This window comes from Maniola jurtina, chromosome 13 (genome assembly GCF_905333055.1).
Source record: "Maniola jurtina chromosome 13, ilManJurt1.1, whole genome shotgun sequence".
NCBI lineage: Eukaryota > Metazoa > Arthropoda > Insecta > Lepidoptera > Nymphalidae > Maniola > Maniola jurtina.
The window spans coordinates 3813708-3839389 of NC_060041.1; the positions used below are offsets into that span (position 1 = coordinate 3813708).

The 25682-nt window shown below is 36.2% G+C and overlaps 3 protein-coding genes across 4 annotated transcripts; 1 reads left to right on the forward strand and 2 right to left on the reverse strand.

Annotated features, from left to right (window-relative positions):
• Positions 1 to 4328: 4328 nt before the first annotated feature.
• LOC123871415 (phospholipase A2-like) lies at positions 4329 to 14324 on the reverse strand. Of its 2 annotated transcripts, XM_045915200.1 has the most exons (5): positions 14208 to 14324; positions 11348 to 11493; positions 9537 to 9696; positions 5797 to 5949; positions 4329 to 5010 (listed from the first exon to the last, which is right to left on the reverse strand). In XM_045915200.1, exons 2-5 carry the CDS (start codon positions 11478 to 11480, stop codon positions 4869 to 4871), a joined length of 588 nt encoding a protein of 195 aa, XP_045771156.1. In that variant the 5' UTR covers positions 11481 to 11493; positions 14208 to 14324; the 3' UTR covers positions 4329 to 4868. The 2 variants fall into 2 exon arrangements, with proteins under 2 accessions (XP_045771156.1, XP_045771155.1); XM_045915199.1 differs by lacking the exon at positions 14208 to 14324 and having other exon boundaries at positions 11348 to 11579.
• A 628-nt stretch (positions 14325 to 14952) lies between these two features.
• LOC123871413 (beta-chimaerin) lies at positions 14953 to 22556 on the forward strand. Its single transcript, XM_045915197.1, has 9 exons — positions 14953 to 15012; positions 15096 to 15224; positions 15535 to 15736; positions 16483 to 16716; positions 18152 to 18378; positions 18678 to 18929; positions 19532 to 19663; positions 20455 to 20560; positions 21038 to 22556. The coding sequence occupies exons 2-9, from the start codon at positions 15191 to 15193 to the stop codon at positions 21204 to 21206; spliced, it is 1356 nt and encodes a 451-aa protein (XP_045771153.1). The 5' UTR covers positions 14953 to 15012; positions 15096 to 15190; the 3' UTR covers positions 21207 to 22556.
• A 22-nt stretch (positions 22557 to 22578) lies between these two features.
• LOC123871414 (N-glycosylase/DNA lyase) lies at positions 22579 to 25646 on the reverse strand. Its single transcript, XM_045915198.1, has 6 exons — positions 25480 to 25646; positions 24819 to 25166; positions 24195 to 24306; positions 23640 to 23810; positions 22957 to 23151; positions 22579 to 22709 (listed from the first exon to the last, which is right to left on the reverse strand). The coding sequence occupies exons 1-6, from the start codon at positions 25554 to 25556 to the stop codon at positions 22626 to 22628; spliced, it is 987 nt and encodes a 328-aa protein (XP_045771154.1). The 5' UTR covers positions 25557 to 25646; the 3' UTR covers positions 22579 to 22625.
• Positions 25647 to 25682: the final 36 nt, after the last annotated feature.

Below are 25682 nucleotides of genomic sequence, written 5' to 3' on the forward strand. Positions count from 1 at the left end.
ACCGCGTAACTTTGAAACCGAATATTTAAACAGAAATCTGGAAAACCACAGACATAGATATTAGTTTCTAGAATATGTCTGCAAAATTTCATGGACTTAGGTTGCATAATATTCAAATGAAATTGGAACTACGATTGTATGAAACGAGTGGAAACGAGTGACGGAGAGAGCCCTCTTAAAGTATTGTACCTACCTAGCAATTTTTGTATAAACCAAGCCACATTTCGTGCTGTTTTTATAATAATAATTGATGATTTGTCAGATATTTTTAGAAACTAATGATCTTTATAGACGAAACTGTGGGTACAACACATCAAACTCATAGTAGATGACAGGTAAACTTCTTAAGGTCCATGGGACGCGTCTGCCCGCGAAATTCAAATTTGGTTTTTCGCAATTTGTAAACTAATACGACAAAGTAGGCTTATGGTACTTTAATTGCGCCAATATCATCCTCACAGGTTAATATAAAAATCTTTACTTGAAAGGGTCCAGTTTAAGAAATTAGTTATAGTATCGACTTTGTGAGTAACTCATATCATATACTGATTATTTTGACTAATTTCTTAAACTGAACACTTTTAAGTATAGATTTTTATGTAATCCTGTGAAAACGACACTGCCATTGTCGGAATTAGAATGCCGCAAGCCTACTTTGTCGTATTAATTTACAAATTGCGAAAAACCAAATTAAATTTGAATTTCGCGGGCAGACCCGTCCCATGCACCTTAACGTCGCGGAGGTAGCTATAATATATATGTACCTATATCAATATAAATGTCAGTAAATCATTTTACGATATACCTTCTGCGATATGTATCTTAATATATGTCCACACAGGAAGTTATAATATTATATCATGCTATAGCTACGTCTACGACGGATTTAAACTTGTTTAAAGTGATGTTAAAATCACAGTTTTTCTTATCTTCTGCTAAATAAACTAAAATTTGAACATAAATTATTGCAAGGCCATAAATGTATCGAGCCACTAAAAGACTGCTTGCATGAGAGTTCTATTATTTTAAAATTCGTATATAATTATATTTATTGTAAAATATATTTCAAAGCATAATGCTAAAGAAATCATCTTGCAATATTAATCGACAAAGAATAGTAGACATTCGTTTTAGGGTACAGAACTAGGATCTTATGGCTGAAAAAAACCATATTATAATAAAACACCTATTATTATCTTTTACGAAGCCCTACAATTTTTTAAATAATATCTAAATTTAATTTTTTAATATTTTTCAAGAAATATTGATTACTATTGCTCGACGATCATCCAAGTCTTAACCACTCCTTTCAAAATAACCATTGCTTTATTTGTCGATACCTAAAATAATAATATACCTGTCTTAGTAGTTCAAATAGAAGTTCTTCTAATTGAACTATTTGAAGTCTGTCCTAATTTTAGACTTCAATAAGGCACCCTTATATCCATTGCGTCAACATTAGAAATCTTGCAAAATATCATATTTTAAAATTTGAGTCAAAAAAGGTCCAAAAATCAAATTTCGTTTTGCAATCTGCATCATACAAATAATTCACTTTCATGTACCAAGTGCATTAATTTTATGCTGAACTCATTTCAAACTTAGTATTTAGTAATAAATTGTGGCTCGTCCAGTTCAAACCTTTATTTAAAGTTCATAAATTACTAGTTACTCTTTCCTAGTTATAGTTTCAAACTTCATAGTTTCGTACTCATAACTCAAATCGAAAGCGGAAAATGGTTAAATGACAATAATAGTAGATATTAGTCTTGAAAATAGTGCAAATACGGACCAACTGTTCTACCATTTGTTCCTAAGTAACGCAGACAGACGTTTTGCGTTTCGTATATTGATCGTAAGAATGTTTAGTGCATACGTCGATTCCAAAAACCAGTTTACTCTAAAGTTAACTTATTGGTATTACACAAGCCATACCTTTAATATTCAGGATAATCAAGATGATCCTAATTTGCGTAAGAACTTAGATGATTGATTTGGAGTCAGGTAATTCTAAAATATCGTTATAGCAATGGATATCTTTGCAACGAGTGGTTTTAAGCCTCATCTAGATTAGCCGAAAGGACTCGTGTGCATGAATACAGGTATCGAATTCTAGTCGTCAGATTACCTTACTTTTACTAACGATTCTGTTATTTTAATCACTAAAGTAAAATATAATTTTTAAATACATATCCAAAATTGCAATACCGGCAGGAATCGAACCTGCGTGTTCTTTCGCAATATTTGACATTTATTTAAAAATTATTTAGAAATTTCCTTGAAGTGTTGGTAAAAACACTATCATAAAAATTATAAAAACTATTTGTACTTAAATGTTCAGTGGAATAGATATTTCAATTTATTGTATGTATCATTATTATATTATAGTACATTATATATTTTAATTTAAAGAACCGTTAACCTTATAAAGATTATAATGAGACGTGTTTTATTAATCAAAGGATTGAGAAAATGAAATAAGTATGAGTCAAAAAGATAATCTATAATTATCTAAGTAGAAATAGGGTTAGGGTAACCTAACCCTATTTTTAATTCAACTTTTATTAAGACTATCAAAAATTGCCCGATGCTACAGCCTGCAGAGTCCTTGCAGCCAATCTAGACTTGGCAATAATAGGATAGGCATGAAGGTTACCGCATCGCGTACATTTACTAAAAAAATACTTCTAAAGTCGTTGTTGTACATATTCGGTAAGGTTGCTTGAACTGTAGGCTATTTCAATGCTCACTTCGTACAAGGGATTCTCTATTAAGTCCTTATAATGACTTTGTATCCAACGACATTAAATATTTAAATCTTTTCACGTATAAATAAATACAGTTAGCTTGCTCTCTTAGTAATAACCATTCATATTTAAAATGTTTAGTCGTGCTGTTTATTCCACAATTGTAAGAGGCGGATACCATTGCAAGCGATGCGAGGCACATTTTTTAAATTTGAGAAAAAATTGTTAGGTGTTACCCATTAATTAATTATCTAAACTGTCACTTTCTTGTAACAATCTTAAAAATCTATTTGAATACTGTAGGATCATTTGATAAAAAATTCTTTTAAGATTAAGTCGGTAGAAACGTGGTTTTAAAATTTTGTGCTAAATAAACGTAAGATTTCAATATCTGTATAAATTGTAAGGTAACTATACTTACGTTGGGAAATAAATAAGAAGTTAAACCATATTTTTTTCCAAATCTTTTTCACGATACATTTGAATAAAATAGCGGTTTTCATTGTTAAAAAATGTTCAGTATAAACATTGTTACTAAGAGACAATCGCCACTTTTTATTATTATCGTGCAATATTAACAGATCGCATCGCTCGCATCATGGAAAGCCCGATTCATATAATATGTTACAACGGTTGTACATAATCGTTACCATTACGGACGTTAGCTATGCTCCAGGCTACATATCTACCTAAAAATGTATAACCTGAATATTTGAGGTTTTCTATAATTAAATATTCTAGTGTTATGTCTAACAGCGTTCCAAGTTGTTCACTTGTTTATACATTGTTATAAATCTGTACGATCTGTATCCATATCTTTTATCACATGTACCTATGTGTATGGTTATTTATACGAAATATAAATAATTATTGTATATTAATCGTGCAATCATGAATGCATAATTTAATATGAAGAGTTGTATATTATACTTAATGAATTATGGCATCTATAATAAAATAAACCTTTAACAATGTACCAATACGCTGCGATAAAATAAACGATACAAATGCCGCTTCTTTATTTTATGTATTTTTATATCCAAATTATTCCACACAAGGATACAAACCAATAAGAAGTAGAAACACAACCAATACAAATCAATATTTTATGTATTTTTACATTTAAACTGTTCCACACAAGGAATACAAACCATTAATAAATACCTAACAACACAAACAATACAAATAAATATTTTAACAATAACATTATAACAGATTAAATACCTATTTAAGTACATAACATTCTTAGTACAAACGGGAAAACTATACCTTTAACACTTAAAAAAATATTGGACCGTCCCCATCCAAGAACCGGACAACCGTTACAATTTTGGCGCCCAACGTGGGGCCGCTGGTTGTTCAGGCAACTCGAACACCTCAGACCCAAGAGTCTTCGTGACAAGCAGCTATGCTTTGGTAGCTGTTCTAAACCAGGGGGAGGATGAGGAAAACAACCGAAAAAATATGCTGGACATTTCACTTCAGCTGAAACGAGATGCTCTTTGGTAGGATAAATGCCGAATCAAACTTTTTCTGCAGTTTTCTCATTTTCATCATCATCATAGTTTTCTCATCAAGAAAATATTGGACCATCCCCATCCACGAAGCGGACATCTGTTACAATACTGTTTGGCACCCAACGTGGGGCAGATCAAGAATTAAAGTTGAATTTTTTTACAAATTAAATATATTTTGAAAACATAAATACCCTGATAAGCTCTGAAATTCAGTGTAAACTTTGTCCTGAATTTCAAAATAAACATCGGATTTACACAATACTGTCCTCTTACTTGTGTCCTGCCATATTATATCAACGTGAATGCGTTCTGGTGACGTTATCTGGTTATTTCCTTATCTATCGTTGCGACAAAAATTGGACATCACTTTGTTGTCCCGGCGAGATTTGACCAGATTGAAACAGCTTGCTTGATTGAAAATATGAAAATACATTCAGTACTTTCAACTAGGTACTTATAACATGTACATTATCACACGTATTTTAAGCTTCGAACACTAAAAACTAACACCTGTATGCTTACAGATACTGTATTTCTATATTATCTGTGACTTTGAATGTTGCTAATGTCTTTGTTTTAATTCCGATAAACTAACTGACTGTTCCTACCGTCTTGAATTTAATATTCTAGTACGTGCTAGCGTCGTGCTACGTCTAGCCGAGTTAAAGCTGGGCACGTCAAACCACTGGTAAGTTTTCTCGCTGCTTGTATCGTATTCGTATTCAACGCATTTCGTGTTCAGCCATCTGAAAATATGTTTAAAAATATGAATTTGTTGCTTTACATCACTGTTTATCATTATCCTCATCATCTTCTTCACCGAATTATCCTGTGTACATACTTCCCTTCCACTGTTGGGCATAGGCCTCCTTAATGAGCGCCATTAAACCAATTTCTGTAGGCTAATTACTGACAGTTCTATTTAGTGGGTAACACCATGAAATTTTGCAGCTAAGTACAGCTTCGCGTAGAAGCAATAATAAGGTCGCACTCTAAACTTTTAGGTATTTTGTGCTCTTATATACCCTTCCCCGTCGAAGTGCTATGAAAAAACATACAGGGTCTAGCAACGAAGTAGGTTATTATTGCTACATTATTGCTTTATACATTTATTATACATACAAAGTGACTAGATGATTCCCGCGGTTTCGCCCTTGTAGATTTAGGTTTTCTATACTTAAGTTCCATGGAAACCCTTTGATTTTCCGGGATAAAAAGTAACTTAGGCTAGTTCCCCGGGATGCAAGCAAGCTATCTCTATACCAAATTTCGTAGAAATTGGTTAAACGGATATCTTTTTAAAAATCATAGGGGAAATTATTTGATTTTGCGGGATGAAAAGTACCTAGCCTATGTCCATCCCTGGAATGCAAGCTATCTCTGTACCTTTCGTCAAAACCCGTTAAACGGACGGACCGTGAAAAGCTAGCAGACAGACATAGACATACTTTCGCATTTATAATATTAAGTATGGATATGAAGAATTTACTACTCATAAGCACTTTACTCTTTTAAATGTTACCCCTACTTACCCTCCTCCTGTTTTACAGCCTGTGATTAAGTAATCATTTCTGTAGCACTTTGATCCAATCACATTGAAGTACATGTAGCCGATCGTAGCCGAGGTTTCCGTCTCTGCTTTCTGCAAGCATTGGCGGAAGTCCTCGTCGCAATCGCAGTGCAACCTGTAAAATACATCACTCAAAAATATTATGTTGTATTCAAATTTTATATAGATTACCAAGAAAGAGGGTGTAATAGGGATGATGACTACTAGTTAAGGGGCATGAGACCGGCTTGCCCGCGAAATTCAAATTTAATTTGGTTTTTCACAATTTGTAAACTAATACGACAACGTAGGCTTATGGCATTCTGATTCCGACAGTGGCAGTATCATCCTCACAGGTTTATATAAAAATCTTTACTTGAAAAGGCCCAGTTTAAAAAATTAATTAAAGTATCGACTAATTTGTGAGAATAGTCGATACTTTAATTAATTTCTGGTCTCTGGTCAATGCCCCACGTAGGTGGGGCATTGACCCGAGTTTTTCACGCTATACAATGCGGGTTTGAAAAATACAAAATCACTAAAACTACAAGATAAGGCAAATGGTTATTGGTATTGGATTGTGTTAAGATAATACAATAATAACGCTAAGTTTTTGCTAGCGTTTTGGTTACACCCTGTATAATGATATAATAAGTGATTACTGATAAGGGCAATGTTAAGGTTTCTACACCATGTAAACGATCTCTTTATCAGGTAGGTTAAAAAATAACAAGTTATAAAAAGAAACATAATTATACATGAAATGATAAATGATAACACACAATGACACAACATTTGAGGTTTAAGACGGGTCTCTCCGTCACTCGCTTCATACAAACGTAGTTCCAATTTCATTTGAATATGAAGCAACCAAAGTCCATGAAATTTTGCAGACATATTCTAGAAACTAATATCTGTGTCTGTGGTGTTTTAGATTTTTCTAAAAATATGTAGTTTTAAAATTACGGGGGCTCAAAGATTTGTATGAAAATTTTTAAGACCGCGTAACTTTGAAACCGAATATTTTAACAGAAATCTGGAAAACCAAAGACATAGATATTAGTTTCTAGAATATGTTTGCAAAATTCCCAACCCCTCTTAAGAGGGCTCTCTCCGTCACTCGTTTCATACAATCGTAGTTCCAATTTCATTTGAATATTAAGCAACCAAAGTCCATGTGCAGACATATTCTAGAAACTAATATCTATGTCTGCGGTTTTCCAGATTTCTGTTAAAATATTCATTATCTTAATTAGCTAAATACTCAATAGCTCAACGGTTAAAGGAACGGACTGAAATCTGAAAGATTGGAGGTTCAAACTCACCCTTTGCACTATGTTCATACCTGTGGTTCATACCTACTCCTAGCACAGTACGGACTATAATACTACCTACGGAATATAATATAAGGAATACGACAAACCCGGCTGTGATCTGTTTTCGTACAATGCTTAGCCATATGCCTCAGTTTCAGAATTCAGATCAGCGTAGTATGCCTAGAGGTCAATGTAAAGTATTCACCTTAGGTGAGCACATATTTAATCAACATAGGCAATTAGTAGAGTTATACGGGATACAAATTACGTCCTTCCTTCATATTGTTAGTCGTTTCTGTCAATTTATTATGATAAAAACTTAATTACATGACTTTTATGAGTTTCCTCAAGAATCTTGAGATTACTATTAGCACAGTGTATAATTTTTGTTTCTACACGTGTATGTATGTATGAACAGTGAAGACGGGCGAGCATAATATAAAGTTAAACAGCACTAAATGCCGATTACTACCCGCGAACTGAGTGGAAAAATCAGAGTAATTCTGGTGCAGCCTTGTTTGATCCCCAGCTGTATATGTATGTAGCTGTATAGGGTCCGAATTCCAAATTGAAGCTGGTATTTAGAAGCTCTATCCTATAGTCTTATATCATTTGATTTTGTGATTTTAACCGACTCTAAAAGCGTGCTTCAACATCTTGCTAGATGCTCAGTCGACTTTTCGAGGGCTTACGAATTTATAAAAATAATTCTAAAACTCAGGTCTCAAAATAAAAATATAAAAATTCAGTGGATTCCATTTCACATAGGCATACACGGAAATGATAAGGCGGACCAGCTCGCTGATATAGCAACGTACGAAGGAGATTTTTCACAAGTACTTCCTTTTTATACAGACTGTACAAATATGTTAAGAGATAAGGTATGGAATGAATACTTTGACCGACGTTCGAGAGACAAAGGTATCTGGTATCGTACGATTCAGTTGGAGCCTCTTACAACTTGGGTTAGCAACTGTTCTTTAAAAAGAAAGGATTCTGTGCATTTAATGCGCATTAAATGTATTAATGCGCATTCGTTCCGGACACAATTCCGCTAAATTTTGGTTTCTTAATGATAAAAGTCGTATCACCTAACTGCCCCGATTGTGATAGACCGGAGGACGTACACCACTTATTAGTGGAATGTGTTCGTAACGAGGTGGAGAGATGGGAGGTATTCACACGATGCTTCGCCAGATTGGCTACTGTAACGGCGCCCTATCCCAACCTCTGTCAGATGAGGTTAGGGCTCTGTTACGGATATACAAGAAGGCCTTACGAAAGTAGGTGGTTTAATAAATATAGATGCCTTACGGAGTGACATATTTCGAAAGGAAAAAACTCCTTAAAATAAAGACTATAAAAAAAATCCTGCTCGTTACAATAGCAAAATAAATTTTTTTGGATACTTCCACTGTTTTGGATGTAACATCAGTGAGGTTGATTTTTGTCGTATAAAATATAGACTAGTATGTCATCCGGATAATAATAACGAATCGATTGACACCTCACTTATCAAAATCAGCTGAATAGTTTAGGCGCTACGGTGACAGACAAAAATACAAACCTACACACATACACAAACTACTAAAATCATATCCCTTCGTTTTGGCTTTGTCGTAGTCAAATAAAAAGAGACAAAATAGTCCGACACCTTTGTTCTCGTGGTGTAAATAACGACCATAACGACCCCTCAACCGCCCTGCCAGAGTAACCTAAGCATAGAAAATGACGCTATTCATCCTAAGTAGCATATCTCTAGTGGAAGAGCAACCTAACCTGTTGTTAGACCTAGGTCTTTATTTACTGGCATATATATGCCTACCTAGTCGAAATACTTCCGAGTTAATTCAATGATTCGAGGAAGTTATTTCAATGTTAACTTACCTACTGGTAAATAGCACAGTTAACAAGAGATAACCTATCATGCAGTCGCACAACGGAATAGGGGTGATAGCCTAGTGGTTAAGATATCGGTCTCGAAGACGGGAGGTTAGATCCCGTGCACGCTTCTCTAACATTTCAGAGTTAGAAGGAAAACATCGTGAGGAGGAACCAACATACCTCATGAGGAGTTCTCCATAAACACAACATATTACAGTTAGCCAGAAGAGCAACAATGCGAGATGACAGGGGCGAGATGCGGGAGGGACTGCCGGAACGGCAGAACTTGATTTTGTTTATTTTGTTTATGGGCTGATTTTGCAATCGCCATAAATAAACTGTGGCTGCCGAATTTTAACAATTTAAGTACACTTGAACCCCCATTGAACGATCCCTCATATAAATAGTAGATAGGTAATACTTCTTGATCGAGAATTCTCGGATTCGGATCAGAGGTACGTAGAGACCTTGGTAAGGTAGTCCCCCAATGCGTTGTCGTGGCTAGAAAAGCCATAACCCATACCTTGTGAAAAAAGTTTTGTTGGTGAGATTGTGCTTAGACTCGCCAGCTGCGATGTAGTCGGGGCAGTTATCGTGGTCCCTGCAGCACGCGTCGGCCTCTTGCGATGGTCCCAGGTCGTCGTAGTTTTCTGCCACGTTTCCCGGTCCACACCACTTTGTTCCTGAATGTTGAGGATAGTCATAATGAAAAATAATAATCTCGTACCTATTTGATTTACTAGCTAATCCCGAGCCTATCGCAAAATAATTAGGTACTGATATAGTTTATTTAGCTATTACGCTATTAGTATTTATGTTTATTATATATTATGTCACCGTGAATTTGTAAATACGGTTAGATTATAATCTATCTCGCGATATTGTGAACTGTCTCCTGTGAACCTCTTTATTGTGAGATATAAGTATATGTCGATATTTAGCAATAAGACCGCCTTTTGGTATAAACATTTTTGTTGGTTTTCTTTTCTGTAACCTGTCATTTGTGTTTTGTGGTGCAAACTATAATAGTGCTCGGAAAACAACTTACATACTGAGCGGGTGCGGAAAATTGGCAAATGCGAGAAATAAAGGCCAACTAATCGATTAATTGCGTGCACCCTCGCCGACTGACCAACCAATCGCTTGCACCCACCATTCATCAACCAATCGAATCAATTTTCAAGTTACACTTTACGTATTCATGACTCTACCAAGATTAAGAATCTGCTTAGACACTATTTATTATAATAAAACTGTGATTGGTCGATTTCTTTACTCACATATTAAACAGAAAATTTTAAGGAGAATATAAATTTTTAGAGGGAGCACTATTATCGATATAGAGCACAAACGAATGAATATTTAGGTACTCCATAACTCCAAATCTTAAGCAAAAACTATTATTATGCATCTACTTTTCAATAGTTATATAGTTATACTGTCAGGTACCTAAGTTTCATCTTGAAGATTTGTTGAATACCTATTAACTGAGATGCAGGCTGGAACTCCTCAACTTTCTTTCCTCGATAACTTAATAAAAAGTTTTAACCATACTTACATAAAAAAATGTTGGTAAAAACTAAACTTCTGCATTTCAATACTGGTTTCGTTCAATTGATGAGAAACGAACGTTTATAATTAGATAACTATTATACTAATATTTATTTATTTATTTCATAGACTTACAATTTTTTCGCTACGCTCAATTTATTTACTATTTTTCGGTACACCAACAAACAGCAAGTTCACACATTTTAAGAAATTAGCTCTAGTATCGACTAATTTGTGAGTTATAATCCTTACTAGGTCTAATTTCTTAAACTGGACCCTTTCAAGTAAAGGTTTTTATATAAACCTGTGAGGATGATACTGCCATTGACCTACGTTGTCGTATTAGTTAACATTAAATAATAACACATAGCACATTTATATACAGCTACACTATTGGTTACTACTTATGTATACAGTCTACATTTATTGTCCTTGACTTTGACAACAAGAACCAAAATTGTATCATCATCATCATCATCATCACCAACCCGTCGCCAGCCTACTACTGAGCACGGGTCTCCTCTCAGAATGAGAAGGGTTTAGGCCAGAGTCTACCAAGCTGATCAAGTGTAGATTGGCAGACTTCACACACTATTGAGAACACTATGGAGAACTCTCAGGCATGCAGGTTTCCTCACGATGTTTTCCTTTACCGTTAAAGCAAGTGATTTATTCGGTTTAAAACGGACATAACACCGAAAAGATAGAATTGCGTGCCCGCTGGATCGAACCCCGGACCCCACTAGGCTGTCACCGCTTAACTAAAACTTAATAAACATTAACCTGGATAGATTAAGCTGAATTTAAGCCTTGCCAATTCTTCTGGAGTTAAATGTCCATAATCTATTTCGAGAGAATTATCAAGATAATTCTCTTGATAATCTTGGATTCTCCTCGGCGTAATATCGTTGAGCATCCAACACTGACCACTGTGAATCAAACTAATGGTAAATAACACTGTAATATATTTAAGAGCCATTTTATTTCTCCTAGGTGTTAGACACTACTGGATGGCTTCAATAATATAACTATGTAATGTTTTCAACGTTTTCTTTTTATACACCTTCAGCGTTTAAGGTTGTGCCCTTTATGCAGCGGACGCTGAAGCGTTTAGTTATCTTTTGTCAACGTTTTATTAGTTAGCTGTCTATTACAGCTAAGATATTAACTAGTTATCAAATATGTGTCCTGTGACCCACATTTTCTATCAAATCTATGATTGATCTATAAATGATTATAAATTGAGTTATTTTTTATCAACTTATATCTGATATCCGATTAGTACTGAAAATTCGCTCCGACTTTGTTCGGGCTATGCCTACATATTATTATTAGTTATTACAGTGCTTGGTAGGAAATATTGTACATCGAACTTTAGAAAGGGATAATAACGGTTTAGTAGTTTTTAACAAAATTGCACCTTAGGTAAAACAATGTCCCGCTGGTGGTTTATCCTTGCATACATTATATCAGCATGGGGTAAGATGAACGATAATGCGTTTAGTTAAAATAGGTCTAGGTTGACTTGCTACTAACAACATTCATATACAGACCGTGGCGCCAAGCGATCCTAGATTGCCTCCTAAACATGTCGTGTCGGGTCACGTTCAATGAACTGAGCGGCAGACGCATATGTGTAGGGACCACCCCAGATTGCTCCATTGATCTAGCTGCCTCCTTAATCGGCCCTGCCGCAGTGTCGTTAGTCGGGTAGGACCGATTTAAGAGGCAGCTAGATTGAGCATTCTACTCACGACACTGCGGTAGCGCCGATTTAAGAGGCAGCTAGATTGAGCATTCTACTCACGACACTGCGGTAGCGCCGATTTAAGAGGCAGCTAGATTGAGCATTCTACTCACGACACTGCGGTAGTGCCGATTTAAGAGGCAGCTAGATTGAGCATTCTACTCACGACACTGCGGTAGCGCCGATTTAAGAGGCAGCTAGATTGAGCATTCTACTCACGACACTGCGGTAGCGCCGATTTAAGAGGCAGCTAGATTGAGCATTCTACTCACGACACTGCGGTAGCGCCGATTTAAGAGGCAGCTAGATTGAGCATTCTACTCACGACACTGCGGTAGCGCCGATTTAAGAGGCAGCTAGATTGGAGCAATCTGGGGTGGTCCCTACTCTCTTAATATGGGTTGCCACAATCTAGGAAATATCAGATGCATATCTTTTATAAGTAGATAGGCGATTTAGGATCCTATCTAGAAATATGATCCTACACACGACATGTTTAGGAGGCAATCTAGAATTCTCCCCACCTTTTCACTTTTAATCGGCTCTGCCGCAGTGTCGTGAGTAGAATGCTTAATTTGAATTTCTGTTAAAGCTTCTACTCACGACACTGCGGCAGGGCCGATTTAGGAGGCACCTAGATTGGAGTAATCTAGAGTGGTCCCTACACACGACCCAGGGCCGATTTGCCACAATCTGGGAGCATCGGATCCATATCTACTCCTGCCGGTAGTAGAGGGCTTTAAACTATTCTCCTTCCTACAATATTATGGTACTTATTTAGTAGAGATTCTTAAGGAAATTCAGATACGCATGATCAATGATTTCCACTCAACTCAGATCTCAAGAACTGTGTGCTAATTAAATTCTGAGAAGTTTTACTTACCTATATCTCCAAAAGTTCTCTCTGTTTTTTTAATCATAGAAGTGATATATCTCTAGTCTCTAGTTCTCTACCCCTATAAATCCATCCTATCCATCATAAAGAGCCTTCAATCTAGCGCGAAGTGATAAATATTCTTTTCGGAAGAGTTCCGAAGGTCCATCCATTTATACAGTTTCATTATCATCGTCCAATATCAATGCCAATGAAAATGGAAATTACCCGCATCATGGAAGTATTAAATATTTTTAATCTTTGTCGTTTATTTATTTTTATAGTTTTCCGTGATCAATTTTATGGCGTTTGCACACTCATTCCTATTCGTAAAATTACGATTCAAAGTGGCCGTCATAATTAATTAAATGTGCACTAACAATTTTATTATAAGTGCACATTGCACATTATACAGTGCACTCAATTTGATTCGTATATTAGGTACGATGCGATACGAGTCAAAGGAGTGGATTTTGTAATGATTTTGTAGGTATGACTATGACGTCAACTTCGAAATTGTGTTTTCACGAATACGATGAAGTGTATACGGCCTCAATTTATTAGAAAAATTCGATATATAGTAACAGAATCGCTTAGCCATTTAAAAATAATGCGAATCATTCGTTGATTTACAAGACTAAAAAATATTAAATAAGGTTTTAACTACTTAAGAGCAACTGCCGAGTTTCTTGCTGGTTCTTCTCAGAGGGAAAGCACTGGAAAGCAGCTACAAAGGCACTAGTATCCCTACCCGTATTATAAATCGGAAAATGTGATTTTTGTTGGTTTATTGGTTTGTTGGTTTGACCTTCAATCACGTCGCAACGGCGCAATGGATCGATATGATTTTTTTGCATAGGTCTAGCGGAAAGTTACATAGGCTAATTTTTATCGTGAAAAATCAAAAAGTTCCCACGGGTTTTTTAAAAACCTAATACACGCGAGCTAAGTCGCGAGCATTAGCTAGTATTTTAATAAAAAACTTTCTATTTCTAAGGGTGATTAAGTTATAACATTCTTACGTCAGATGTTTATAAACTGCATACCGCTTAATCAAATAAATTGAGCTTTGACGTGACCACTAAAGTTTGTTTAGCACTGTCAAATAGGTGAAGGCATCCAGATTGTTTTTTTTTTACAATAATAAGTATGTAGTTCTTTATAACACGTAACCACACGCAAGCTGTTCAAACCTATTTCTATTTGCTACCTAAGCTACTTTTCAACAAAAAATCTATAATGTCGAATAATTCTTCAGCTCTTAGATACAGAATTACATGCCCATGCAGAATAATACTTTTGTGTAACAATAGTCACAAAGAATCAGTTGGTTAGAATATTTTAATATTTCACACCTAGTAAGAATCGATTTCGATTCTTCAAAATATCGATTCCTGTATAAATCGATGTTGATGGGTTACTGCCTAATCTGTCAGTGTCTCTTTCAAGTGTCAATGCATTTTTCGAGCGTGACGTTATCCTATATGTTGGGACTTCGTCTGTGGTCGCGTTTGATGGCGCGCGTGTTGTGCCTTTTTGGAGTGTTTTTTGTTAAAAATGGTCAGTTTTTGTCTTTATTGGTGGTGGAACTAACTGGGAAGCGCTCTAAAGAGGCGCCGCGCGTATGTTAGCGGGCGCCGGCACAGACGAAGTTCATATACATATAGTTTCCCTAACTTGTAATTATAACTACAAACTTGACATTGGCTAATCAGTGTAAAGCCAGACGAGAGAGAAAAAAAAACTATATTATGTTATTGGTCTGTGGTGACGTTACGTTTGTTGACAGACGTTTATGTTTATTGTAGAATGGAATTTCAGAAAATTGTAATAATGTTTCCGGTGTTTGTTTGATTTGTGTTGTTTACGAAATAATAATCTGATTATGACGTTTTCTCGTTTATTTGCAGAGTATGGCTCAATAGTTTCCTTATTTTATGTGCACCTTGACAATAAGGTTAAAAGTAATACTTATTCAAAAAAGTACAACCACCTTAACTAAACCATGGATAACTTAAAAAATATATGGAAACCTGAACGTAAGTGAATGCTTGTTTCGAAACTTATTTCCCGTTGTAGATTTCCTTCCAACTAATCTTCGCTAGAACAATAGTAGGTACTTACATATTCTAAATTAGAAAGTGTCTATTAATTATCTTTGTATGTCGGTCTGTTGGTCATCTCTTTAGAGATAGAGCTCTGAACCGATGGTGATATCACGACAGAGATAGCTTATGTTTTGGAGGCTAACATAGGGGTATTATCCAGGCCAAATATTGAAATCCCACAGAAAAACTAATCCCCTGTAGAATTTTTGGGTAACAGCTAATTATTGTCAATTCTTCTTAGTTTATCGTATCCAAATGGAGGCGCCGGTGCCAAAGCGTCTAATCTGCGAGAATTGTCCGGACAGACCTGAGTTTTACGGAAAAGAGTATCACGGAGTGATGGGACACAGAGAAGCAGCTTTGTTTCTGGATGGTGAACCCAACGGAGCCTTTTTAATCAGAAAAGGCAATGAATGCAATGATTTTTACACATTAACTTGGAGGTAATATTCATAGTTAACAGGGCTCTCTCCGTCATTTACTCCATACAATTGTAGTCCCAATTTCATTTGAATATTAAGCAAACAAAGTCCATGAAATTTTGCAGACATATTCTAAAAACTATTATCTGTGCCTGTGGTGTTTGAGATATTTCTAAAAATATGTAGTTTTAAAATTACAGGGCTCAAAGATTTGTATGTGAATTTTTAAGACTGTGTAACTTTGAAACCAAATATTTTAATGGAAATCTGGAAAACCACAGGCATAGATATTACTTCTCGGAACGTTTCTACAAAATTCTATTGAGTATGATTGGCTAGTATTCCAATGAGAGACGAACTACGTTTGTATGGAGCAAGTGACGGAGAGACCCCTCTTAAATACAGCGTGATTGATAAATCATATGACATGTCAAATGATGTACATGTAATATCAAATAGTAGATTTATAGAACAAAAAATCTACCAAGTGCGAGTCGGACTCGCACACAAAAGGTTTCGTACCATTGTATAAGAAATGACACTTTATTTTCTTGGTGGCCATACTAAAATTGTTAATACTTGTTGTTATAGCAGCAATAGAAGTACACATTATGTGAAAATTTCAACTCTCTTCCCATTACGGTTTACGAGATACAGCCCACTGACTGACATATGGACAAATGGATAGACAGACAGCAGAGTCTTAGTAATAGGGTCCTGTGTCAGCCTTCAGGTACGGAGCCCTAAAAATCCAAACGTGTTTGCAGGTTCAATGATAGAATACATCACTATAAGTTATACTACGATGGTACACACTACATAAAGGAAAAGAGGTATGACAGTATTTATGATTTGGTAGCAGATGGACTTATCATCTGTCATATGGAATTGAAGGCGCACCATATATTGGAAATGATCAACTCACGCACAAACTATACGGAGAGCCCGTATGTAACACTGAATAGACGGAAATTAAAAAATACTTTGACTGAAATTCATCAGTAAGTACATTAACTGAGTTAGTTAGTTAGTTAACAAGCATTTTTAACTCTAAAGGATCAAAAGGATTTGCGCTGCGCTGCGCGACGGGCAGCGCCTTGCTCCATATGAACTCATACAAACTGTATATGCTGCGCTGCGTCATATAAATTATATTTGTCGCGTCGCGTTGCGCAGCGCAGCTCAAGTGTGTTGAGACCTTAATATTAAAACGTTTATTTATAAGTATAATGCATGAAATATATTATTTATTTGATTAATAAATCAGCAGTCAGCTTCTTCTCAGCGTTTGCTCAATCCTGGTGCAAGTAGACCTGAAACTGTATTCAGATATAATTTTAATGCTAGGGATAAAGCGAGCGTTTTAAGTTTGCAATTTTCTCTATATTTTTAACCCCCGATCCAAAAAGAGGGGTGTTATAAGTTTGACGTGTGTATCTGTCTGTGGCATCGTAGCTCTAAAACTAATGAACCGATTTTAATTTAGTTTTTTTTTTTGTTTATAAGGTGACTTGATTGGAAGTGTTTTTAGTTATAATCCAAGAAAATCGGTTCAGCCGTTTGAAAGTTATCAGCTCTTTTCTAGTTACTGTAACCTTCACTTGTTGGGGGTGTTATAAATTTTTAATTTACACTTGTGTCCTTGGCTTTAGTCATACTCATCAAACATCATTAACTTTTAATTGCGTTTACACACAATGATATTTTAACGTGCAATTGAACATCGATATAAAATCAGGTGAAGCGCGGCAGGTGCAAAAACGCGCTGCGAGTGCGATACAATTGCAGCCAGTTGGATACATTAGCAATGCTGTTGCGATACAGTTGCATACATTGGCAATGTCTTAGCAGCGCTGTCAACGTGCGTTCGTGAAACGGGATTTGACAAGATTTGTCCTTGGCTTTAGTCCTTACATTTTCATTGTCCTTACACACAGCGACATTTTCACGTGCAATTGAACATAGATATAAAATCAGGTGAAGCGCGGTTGGTGCAAAAAACGCGCTGCGAGTGCGATACAATTGCAGCCAGTTGGATACATTAGCAATGCTGTTGCGATACAGTTGCATACATTGGCAATGTCTTAGCAGCGCTGTCAACGTGCGTTCGTAAAACGGGATTTGACCAGATTTGTCCTTGGCTTTAGTCATACTCATCAAACATCATTGAAACTTTTCATTGTCCTTACACACAACGACATTTTCACGTGCAATTGAATATCGTAAAGAATCAGGTGAAGCACGGCAGGTGCAACTAAAACGCGCTGCGAGTGCGATACGATTGCAGCCAGTTGGATACATTAGCAATGCATTTGCGATTCAGTTGCATACATTGGCATCTTAGCAGCGCTGTCAACGTGCGTTCGTAAAACGCGATTTGATTGCACGTGAAAATGTCTTGTCCTAAGTCACTAACAGATTGTTTCATTTCACCAGGGCACCAAAAAACGCCAGTCCTATTAACAGGAATGACAATCAAATCTTAGAGATTGAGACCGACATAAAAAAGCCTTTAGACCTCACGCCCATTGAAGACAGCCCATTATTGTACAAATACTTAAAGTCACATAATTTCAAAGTGCATACATTCAAGGGTCTTAACTGGTGTGAGCTGTGTGCTAACTTTCTGTGGGGCTTCACCGCGCAAGGTGTTAAATGCGAAGGTAATTCATTCGTTTTATCATTTAAAAAAATACTAGCGGCCCATTCAACTTGGCACAGGTACATACTAAAGTATAGCCATAGATTTTTACGTGCATTTTTAATGATACTTTTGCTTATTGTGCTTATATTACGCGCACGCACACATTCAGTTAAGGTTAGAGTTAAGATCACGGGAGAATTTCTTGAACTTGATTGGATAACTACAAAACGGACGGGACGAACGTATCCTCCTGCATAAATTGTCACTATATTTTTATATGCAAGAAAGGAGTTCATATTACTTTGTTTTATCTTACAGATTGCGGTTTCATAGCACATTCAAAATGCTCAGACGTGGTCCCTAACCACTGTTTACCAGACCTAAAAAAGCTAAGAGGAGTGTTTGGCATAGATTTAACGACTCTGTTGAACGCCCACTCCAGCACATTGCCTTTTGTCGTAAGGAAGTGTGTCAATGAAATCGAAGCGAGAGGAATGGACTCTGAGGGCATCTACAGGGTTTCTGGGTTTGCTGATGAGATTGAGGCGTTGAAACTGGCTTTTGACAAAGGTTTGTAGAAAATATTGTACTGTACCCGATAGGAAACATTGAACATCGACCTTAGAAAGAGATAGCGATTTCGTAAAGCGTTGTCTCTATCGTTGAGAATTGAGACCGAATGAGTGACAGAGACAACGCTCTACAAAGCCGAAAGCGCTTTCTAAAGGTCACTCTTTCTGTGACACAGAATTCTGCAGGGAAAATTATTGCGCGGTGAAATTTCGCAGTGCGAGATTACTCTAATACATAACATCTTTATTATTTACTAGCTGACGCCCGCGACTTTGTACGCGTGGATTTAGGTTTATCGAAATCCCGTGAGAACTCTTTGATTTTCCGGGATGAAAAGTAGCCTATGTGCTAATCCAGGATATTATCTATCTCCATTCCAAATTTCAGCCAAATCCGTCCAGTAGTTTTTGCGTGAAGGAGTAACAAACATACACACACACACATACATACACACAAACTTTCACCTATATAATATTAGTGTGACATAGTAATTTTGCCTCTCTTTCGTGGAGAAGTGAAATAAACTATCACCTTCATCGCAAAATTTGTAATTTATGACTATAATGGCTATCGTCCTGAGTGCTTTTACTGTATGACAGATGGTGAGGCGGCGGATTTAAGCGTGTACAGCAACATCAACGTAATCGCGGGTACCCTCAAATTATACCTTCGCTTACTGCCCGTCCCGCTCATCACTTACGAGGTCCACCCGCACCTGGTTAACGCTATCCGTGAGTATCTACTTACTGTAGATCAGCTGCAAGTCATACGCTGACTGCTCTCGGCGTCTCGAGCTGTCAACTGCTCTGGCGCTGTTATCGCCCTCCAATTTCCATATTGTAAATGCAGTGGAAAAGTCAATACATGTTGAACTACGAACATTTTTGATGATGTTTTAAAAATCTATCTATAATATTATAATATGATACAGTACTACCACTTTTTTAAGTTTCGCCGATGTACCTGCGCAGAAACCTTATTTTTGAATGGCGCGAAAATATCTCAGACAATAATCATAGCGCATGTCTGTTTTGTTTTGTATGCTCGAATTATGAGCGGTATAGTACGAGTTTCTGTTGTTCTTGTATTTAAAACCTTAATGGCAAGTAATAAGATCTGTATTTCATTGATGTACGGGATTTTAGACGGGGGCGGCGTTAGGTTGCGCAAACAAATTTTGCCGATGCGACTGATAAATAATATATTTATGCAAATAATTGCGATGCGATTTAGCCTAAAAATAGGGACTAAAATAAGCACTTTTGACATAACAGCGTTCTCAAAATGTTTTTTTAAAATAAAAATAGCGAGCAAATGAGCAGGCGGGTCACCTCGTGTTAAGTGATTACTGCCGCCCATGAACATTTGCAGTACCAGAGGAACCGTCAATGCGTTGTCGGCCTTTTAGGAATTTGTAGGTCCACCCCTTGAATAACCCCATGTTGTAATCTAATGGGAACACCGCAGAGATAGTTGATTCCACAGTTTGCACTATATGTGGTATTTGTGTTAATTGTCGCAGAAATGAAGACGACATCGCGGCAAGTGTCGCTGTTGCGCGAGTGTCTGGACATGTTGCCGCCCGCGCATTTCAACTGCCTGCAGTATATGGTGCAGCATTTGCATAGGTAGGTCCTCTAATAAGGATAATAATATTAAGTAATGGTGTTTCAATGTTCCCTACGAGAAATTATGGACGATAGATCTATTTCAGACCTGTCAAATTAGTTATTTTAATGTACAACCGAATTAGAACTATTAGTTTGCCTTGTAACGAATTTTTTGGTTGCAAACGAAAGTTCCGCACGCCAAACCTAAGTAGTAAACACAATTTATGTTTTATTTTTGTAACCCATACTTTTGCTCAATATGTTCACAAGAAAAGTACCTAATTTTGTTAAATGTTCGCGCAACACGATTTAAGAAAGTTCTCTCCAATAAGAGGAACTTCCGTTTCCGTTCGGTGTCATGTTTCAGTATTTCATTTCATTTATATAATTTTCCCCCATGCTTTAATACTTTAAATTTCAACTCTTCCCTAACTCACATACAGAAGTTTCCTTTTAAAAACCTTTAAAAAAATAAGATTAATAATGTCGATGCAGGGTGTCACAACAAGCGGACGTGAACAAAATGTCGGCACACAACCTCAGCACGGTGTTTGCGCCAACGTTGGTGGCCACGCCGCCCGCCATCTCGGACTTGGCCGCCGAGATCCGCGCGCTGCAGGCGCTCATCGAGCACTGCCCGCAGATATACTATGGGAACAAATGAAGCTGAAGATGCATTGCTGTGGTGTTGCGGTCTAGCGCGACCACCGACCAACCGGAGCGCGCATGGAAAACTTCTATAGGCCAAACCACTATGACTATTAGTGTGCACGTATTCATTATACTGGATGTAACCAGAACGCTAACAAAAACTTTGCGTTATTATTATACTACCTTAACACAATCCAATAAATAACCATTTGCCTTATCTTGTAGTTTTAGTGATTTAATATTATTAAAGCTAGCATTGTATAGCGTGCAAAACTCGCGAACCCCATCTACGACGCGGTATTGACGTCGAGTGATCTATTTACCGAACGCTCGTTGATCTCTAGCGTCAGTCAGATGTTTTATTTGCAATAGATTGTGAACTTTAAAAACAGGTTTTAGAATTTTTTTCGTAGTTTTTTTTTAATGGTAATCAGTCATCATCAATATTATCACCTGTCTTCGTTTTTCGTAGCGTTCTGGTAACACTGTATTATGATACTAAATACTACTAACGATACTCCAGCATTTCGTCGTGTGGATGGAGGATGTAAGAATTGGGAAATAATTTTGGGGGATAAATTTTTCCTATGACCGTCTTCAAGAGGCTATCTCAGTGCCTTGCGTTAAAAGATCTATGCTAGCGGTTGAGCTGTTACCCCACAAGCACAATTTGCAAATGTATCATCTTAGTGCAAGCTTTATTATTAAGTCTTCGATCTCAACAATTACCTATATTAATAACTAATTTTATTGGAATCTAAATACTATTTATAAAAATTTTATCGCTTTAAATAATAATTTATCATATCAAAAAGTGTATGAAATTAATTTACATATTTATGTAACTATATAATACTATTTATAGTAAAATAAATGACTGTATAAATATATAGTAACTTTGGAAGTTAGGAATTAACCTACGATTTATTTTATTGACCTATGTATATTTTATTTATTACATAGAAGATTCAACGTACTACCGTCGGCCCAGCTGGCGCTACCGAGCACGACACCGCTCGGTTGGGAAATTTCCCTATTGCTACGGTCGAGCACACAGCCACAGCTCCCGTACAGTATGTACCATGTATAGTAACCACTAAGTAAAGTACTTAAAGTCTTCAATGCTTAAAATAATTGTGTTCATCACATTATAATTGTAATATAGCGGTCAAAGTTTAGTGCTAGGGTCTTTATGTCCTTCATTTAGAATCTATTTACAAAAGTAATTTTTCCTACTTATATTATTATTCACTAATCAAAATTCCTAGAACCATTCCAGGTTGTATTTTTAATAACCGATCTTCTAAGTAATGTTTTTTTTTATACTTTTATATTGTGATTAAATTAAGACTGTAAATTATTATAGTGGATGAAAATAAAATATTAATTTTAACGAATTTTTTGTTTTATTATTTACGTTATTATCACAGAATTATTTTTTTCTCCTTTTCTTAGGTTTTACATCTTCGGCATCGTCGCTGTGTTGAAATTTCTTTAAATCTGCACAAAACAGTACCTGAAAAAAATATAAAATCAGAAATAAGGATCAACAAATTGTTCGTTTTTTATGATAACAACTCAAAATCAGCTTTATTTACTTTGGTATAGGCGGCGGTGCCTATTTTGGTGTTGATTCAAAAGTACTTGTAAAAGTTTAACTGAACATTTTTTTTTTTTGAGTTATACTAGTATAATTTTAGATTGTCTTCAGATATATTTGTATTTTTTAAAGTTTTGTGAGCTAGATTAATTATTCAACTCACAGTATGCGCCCATCCAGCCAAGTCCCCATACAAGTTTCTGAAATGATCCCCAATTTCAGTGTACATCTTGTCGGTCACAGTCTTCCTTCCACGCAAGTGAGGCAAGTAGTTCTGAGCAGCTATCTGATACACGTGGGTGTCCACGGGCAACGCTTCAAGGTGGTTCAGCGACATTAGACATATGCAATCTGCTACCTAAAAATTAACGTGTCTTGTTAGGATTCCAAAGGGTGTCAATGGGACTCTATTACTAATGCTCCACTGTCCATCCGTCCGTCCGTCTGTCAGTGGGCTGTATCTCGTAAACCGTAGTAGGTAGAGAGTTGAAATTTTCCCAGATGTGTATTTCTATTGCCGCTATAACAATAAATAATAAAAGTTTCAAAATGACCGCCATGAAAATTAAAAAAGAAGTGTCATTTCTTGTATAATGTTACCCTTTGTGTGTGAGGCCGACTCTACCGATTTTTAAATTTGCCTAGTCTCCCTAGACTAGTTTTGACAACCTCCCTGGGGCAGGGAACCCTGTGGTCTTGGAAGTACATATAGGTACATCTCAGTACACATCTTGTTGAGCGCTGTTCCAGGTAGTTCTGAGGTAAAGTTGTAATGAACCATTCAGCTAAAAGTACAAAACCTCGCATTCTATAAAAAATTGCAAGTATCACCATGTATTACTGTACCTTCGGTCCTATCCCACACAACTTCATGAGTTCTAGTCTCGCCTCCTTATACTTCATATCTTGGAGACTGGTGAACCACTTTTCTCCTTCCCATTCCACAATTTGTGCGGCTGATCTTTGAATAAATTTAGCTCTATAACCAAAACCTAGCTGTCTCAACTCTGACTCTATCTGGAAAATAGAAAAAAAGGTACAGGAATACACTTTTAGAACAACCAACCAACCTAGGGTGGCTGTTTTAAGCTTCGGCTACATTCTGCGTCTTACCTGAGAGCTAACCTGCACAAGCCAGTTCGCGCATGCGTGGGGACTGCAACATGGTATCCCTTGCAGTTCCAAAAGTTGTTACAGATTGGACTGCCCAGTTCTCCGTCTTGCCTGTGCAGTTTTAACGCAAGCAGGTCGGAGCATTAGGATAGATAAACGGAATAAGCCCAAAAGCAATGTGGGAAGAAAGACAGCAACAATTAGTTGGACAATTTAAGTAGGTACAGAAGCAACTTTTTTCAAGCAATTAAACTTAATTAAAATTTTAATAAAATTAATATTGTTAACCTGTGGGTTTGCCAGTTTCTCTACATCAGGGAATGAATAATACATCATACCATCAAGTTCACAGATTTCTTCACCATAGTGTTTACATAACTTTTCAACCATACTTGATATCCTGAAATTCATCATAAATTATTCATTATACCTGTTAAGATATTTACTAACAATAGTATAGGTTAGGTGCCAGAGTGGTCTTGAAAGGACCTAGGATTAATTAAGCCTACTTTTGTTGAACTATTGTACTTACTCCTAGTACACGTTTAATAGGTAATTTGAGGGCAGAAAATATAATAGCATCATGTTTACCATGTCTAATACCTATAGAACTTTTCTTACTAAGACACAAGATAGAAACAATGCTTATTAGTTCTTGCTTTTTTTGTATTGTTATGCCAGCCATATAAGGAGTCATAAGAAAGCAAAACTTAAAAGCCTCACCATCATGTTAGGGAATTCTTTCCCTAACATGATGGTGGACTTCACCATCATCATCATATAAAAACTTATACACTTTATTCCTCATATGTATGGACAGCAATATTCACAAATCCATTTGTGAAGAAAATCCCCTTTAAAATACCAGTATTTTAGCCCTCTAAGTTATGAGCTTAATATTAAGTTACTTACCTAGAAATATGATTATTTTGACTGCAAATAAATGAAAATAGGTTCTCCACAGGCTCCTGAGCCAGCATTCTTATACCGTAGAACTGTTTACATGCTGCCCTAAATAAATCGTCTTTTTCAGACCATTTCGTATAGTAGTCACTTAAGTTGAAATCTAATCTGAAGTACTTCTTCAATAACTCTTCAAAAATACTATTTTTTTCAATTTCTTTGTTATTTTTGGGTACATTTTTTGTTAATAATGACCCTACGACTTTATATTGTAGCAAATCTTCTCTTTGTCGTAATTTCCACACTGTTTTCGAATACACTCCCGTCCATTCATCAATTTCTTTATTGTATTCCCATCTAAAAAACCGATTGTAGAGCTTGCATATAAAAAATGGGTATTGAATAATATTCCTAAGTGCTGAAATTCTAAATAGACCAACACTAGAGCGCACTAGAAGTTAAATAATCTGAAAACTCTAGATATGAAAAGAGAACTGACTAATATAATCAATGTAGGTGGGCTGTACTTACAGCTTGAATCGTTGACTAGAACCTTAAGATTTTGCATGAATGTTTTATCTATAACATAGATTTACACTAACAAAAGATTTCAGCAATTCCACCCGAATGGGGGAGCTAATCCCTATTTAAAAAGATTAAATGATTTTACCTGAAGCTTTGGCCCCCATTAAGTGTACCACTTAATTGAAGCTCTCGTACGTTACATATTAATTTATTCCAACTCATTACAATATTCTGTTATATTAATATTATATATCTATTCTTATGTACCTATTTTTAATAATTACTTGGTGTTTATTTAATTTTATTATGTCATATGTGAAAGGATGGCGGGAAACCAACTCTTGAATT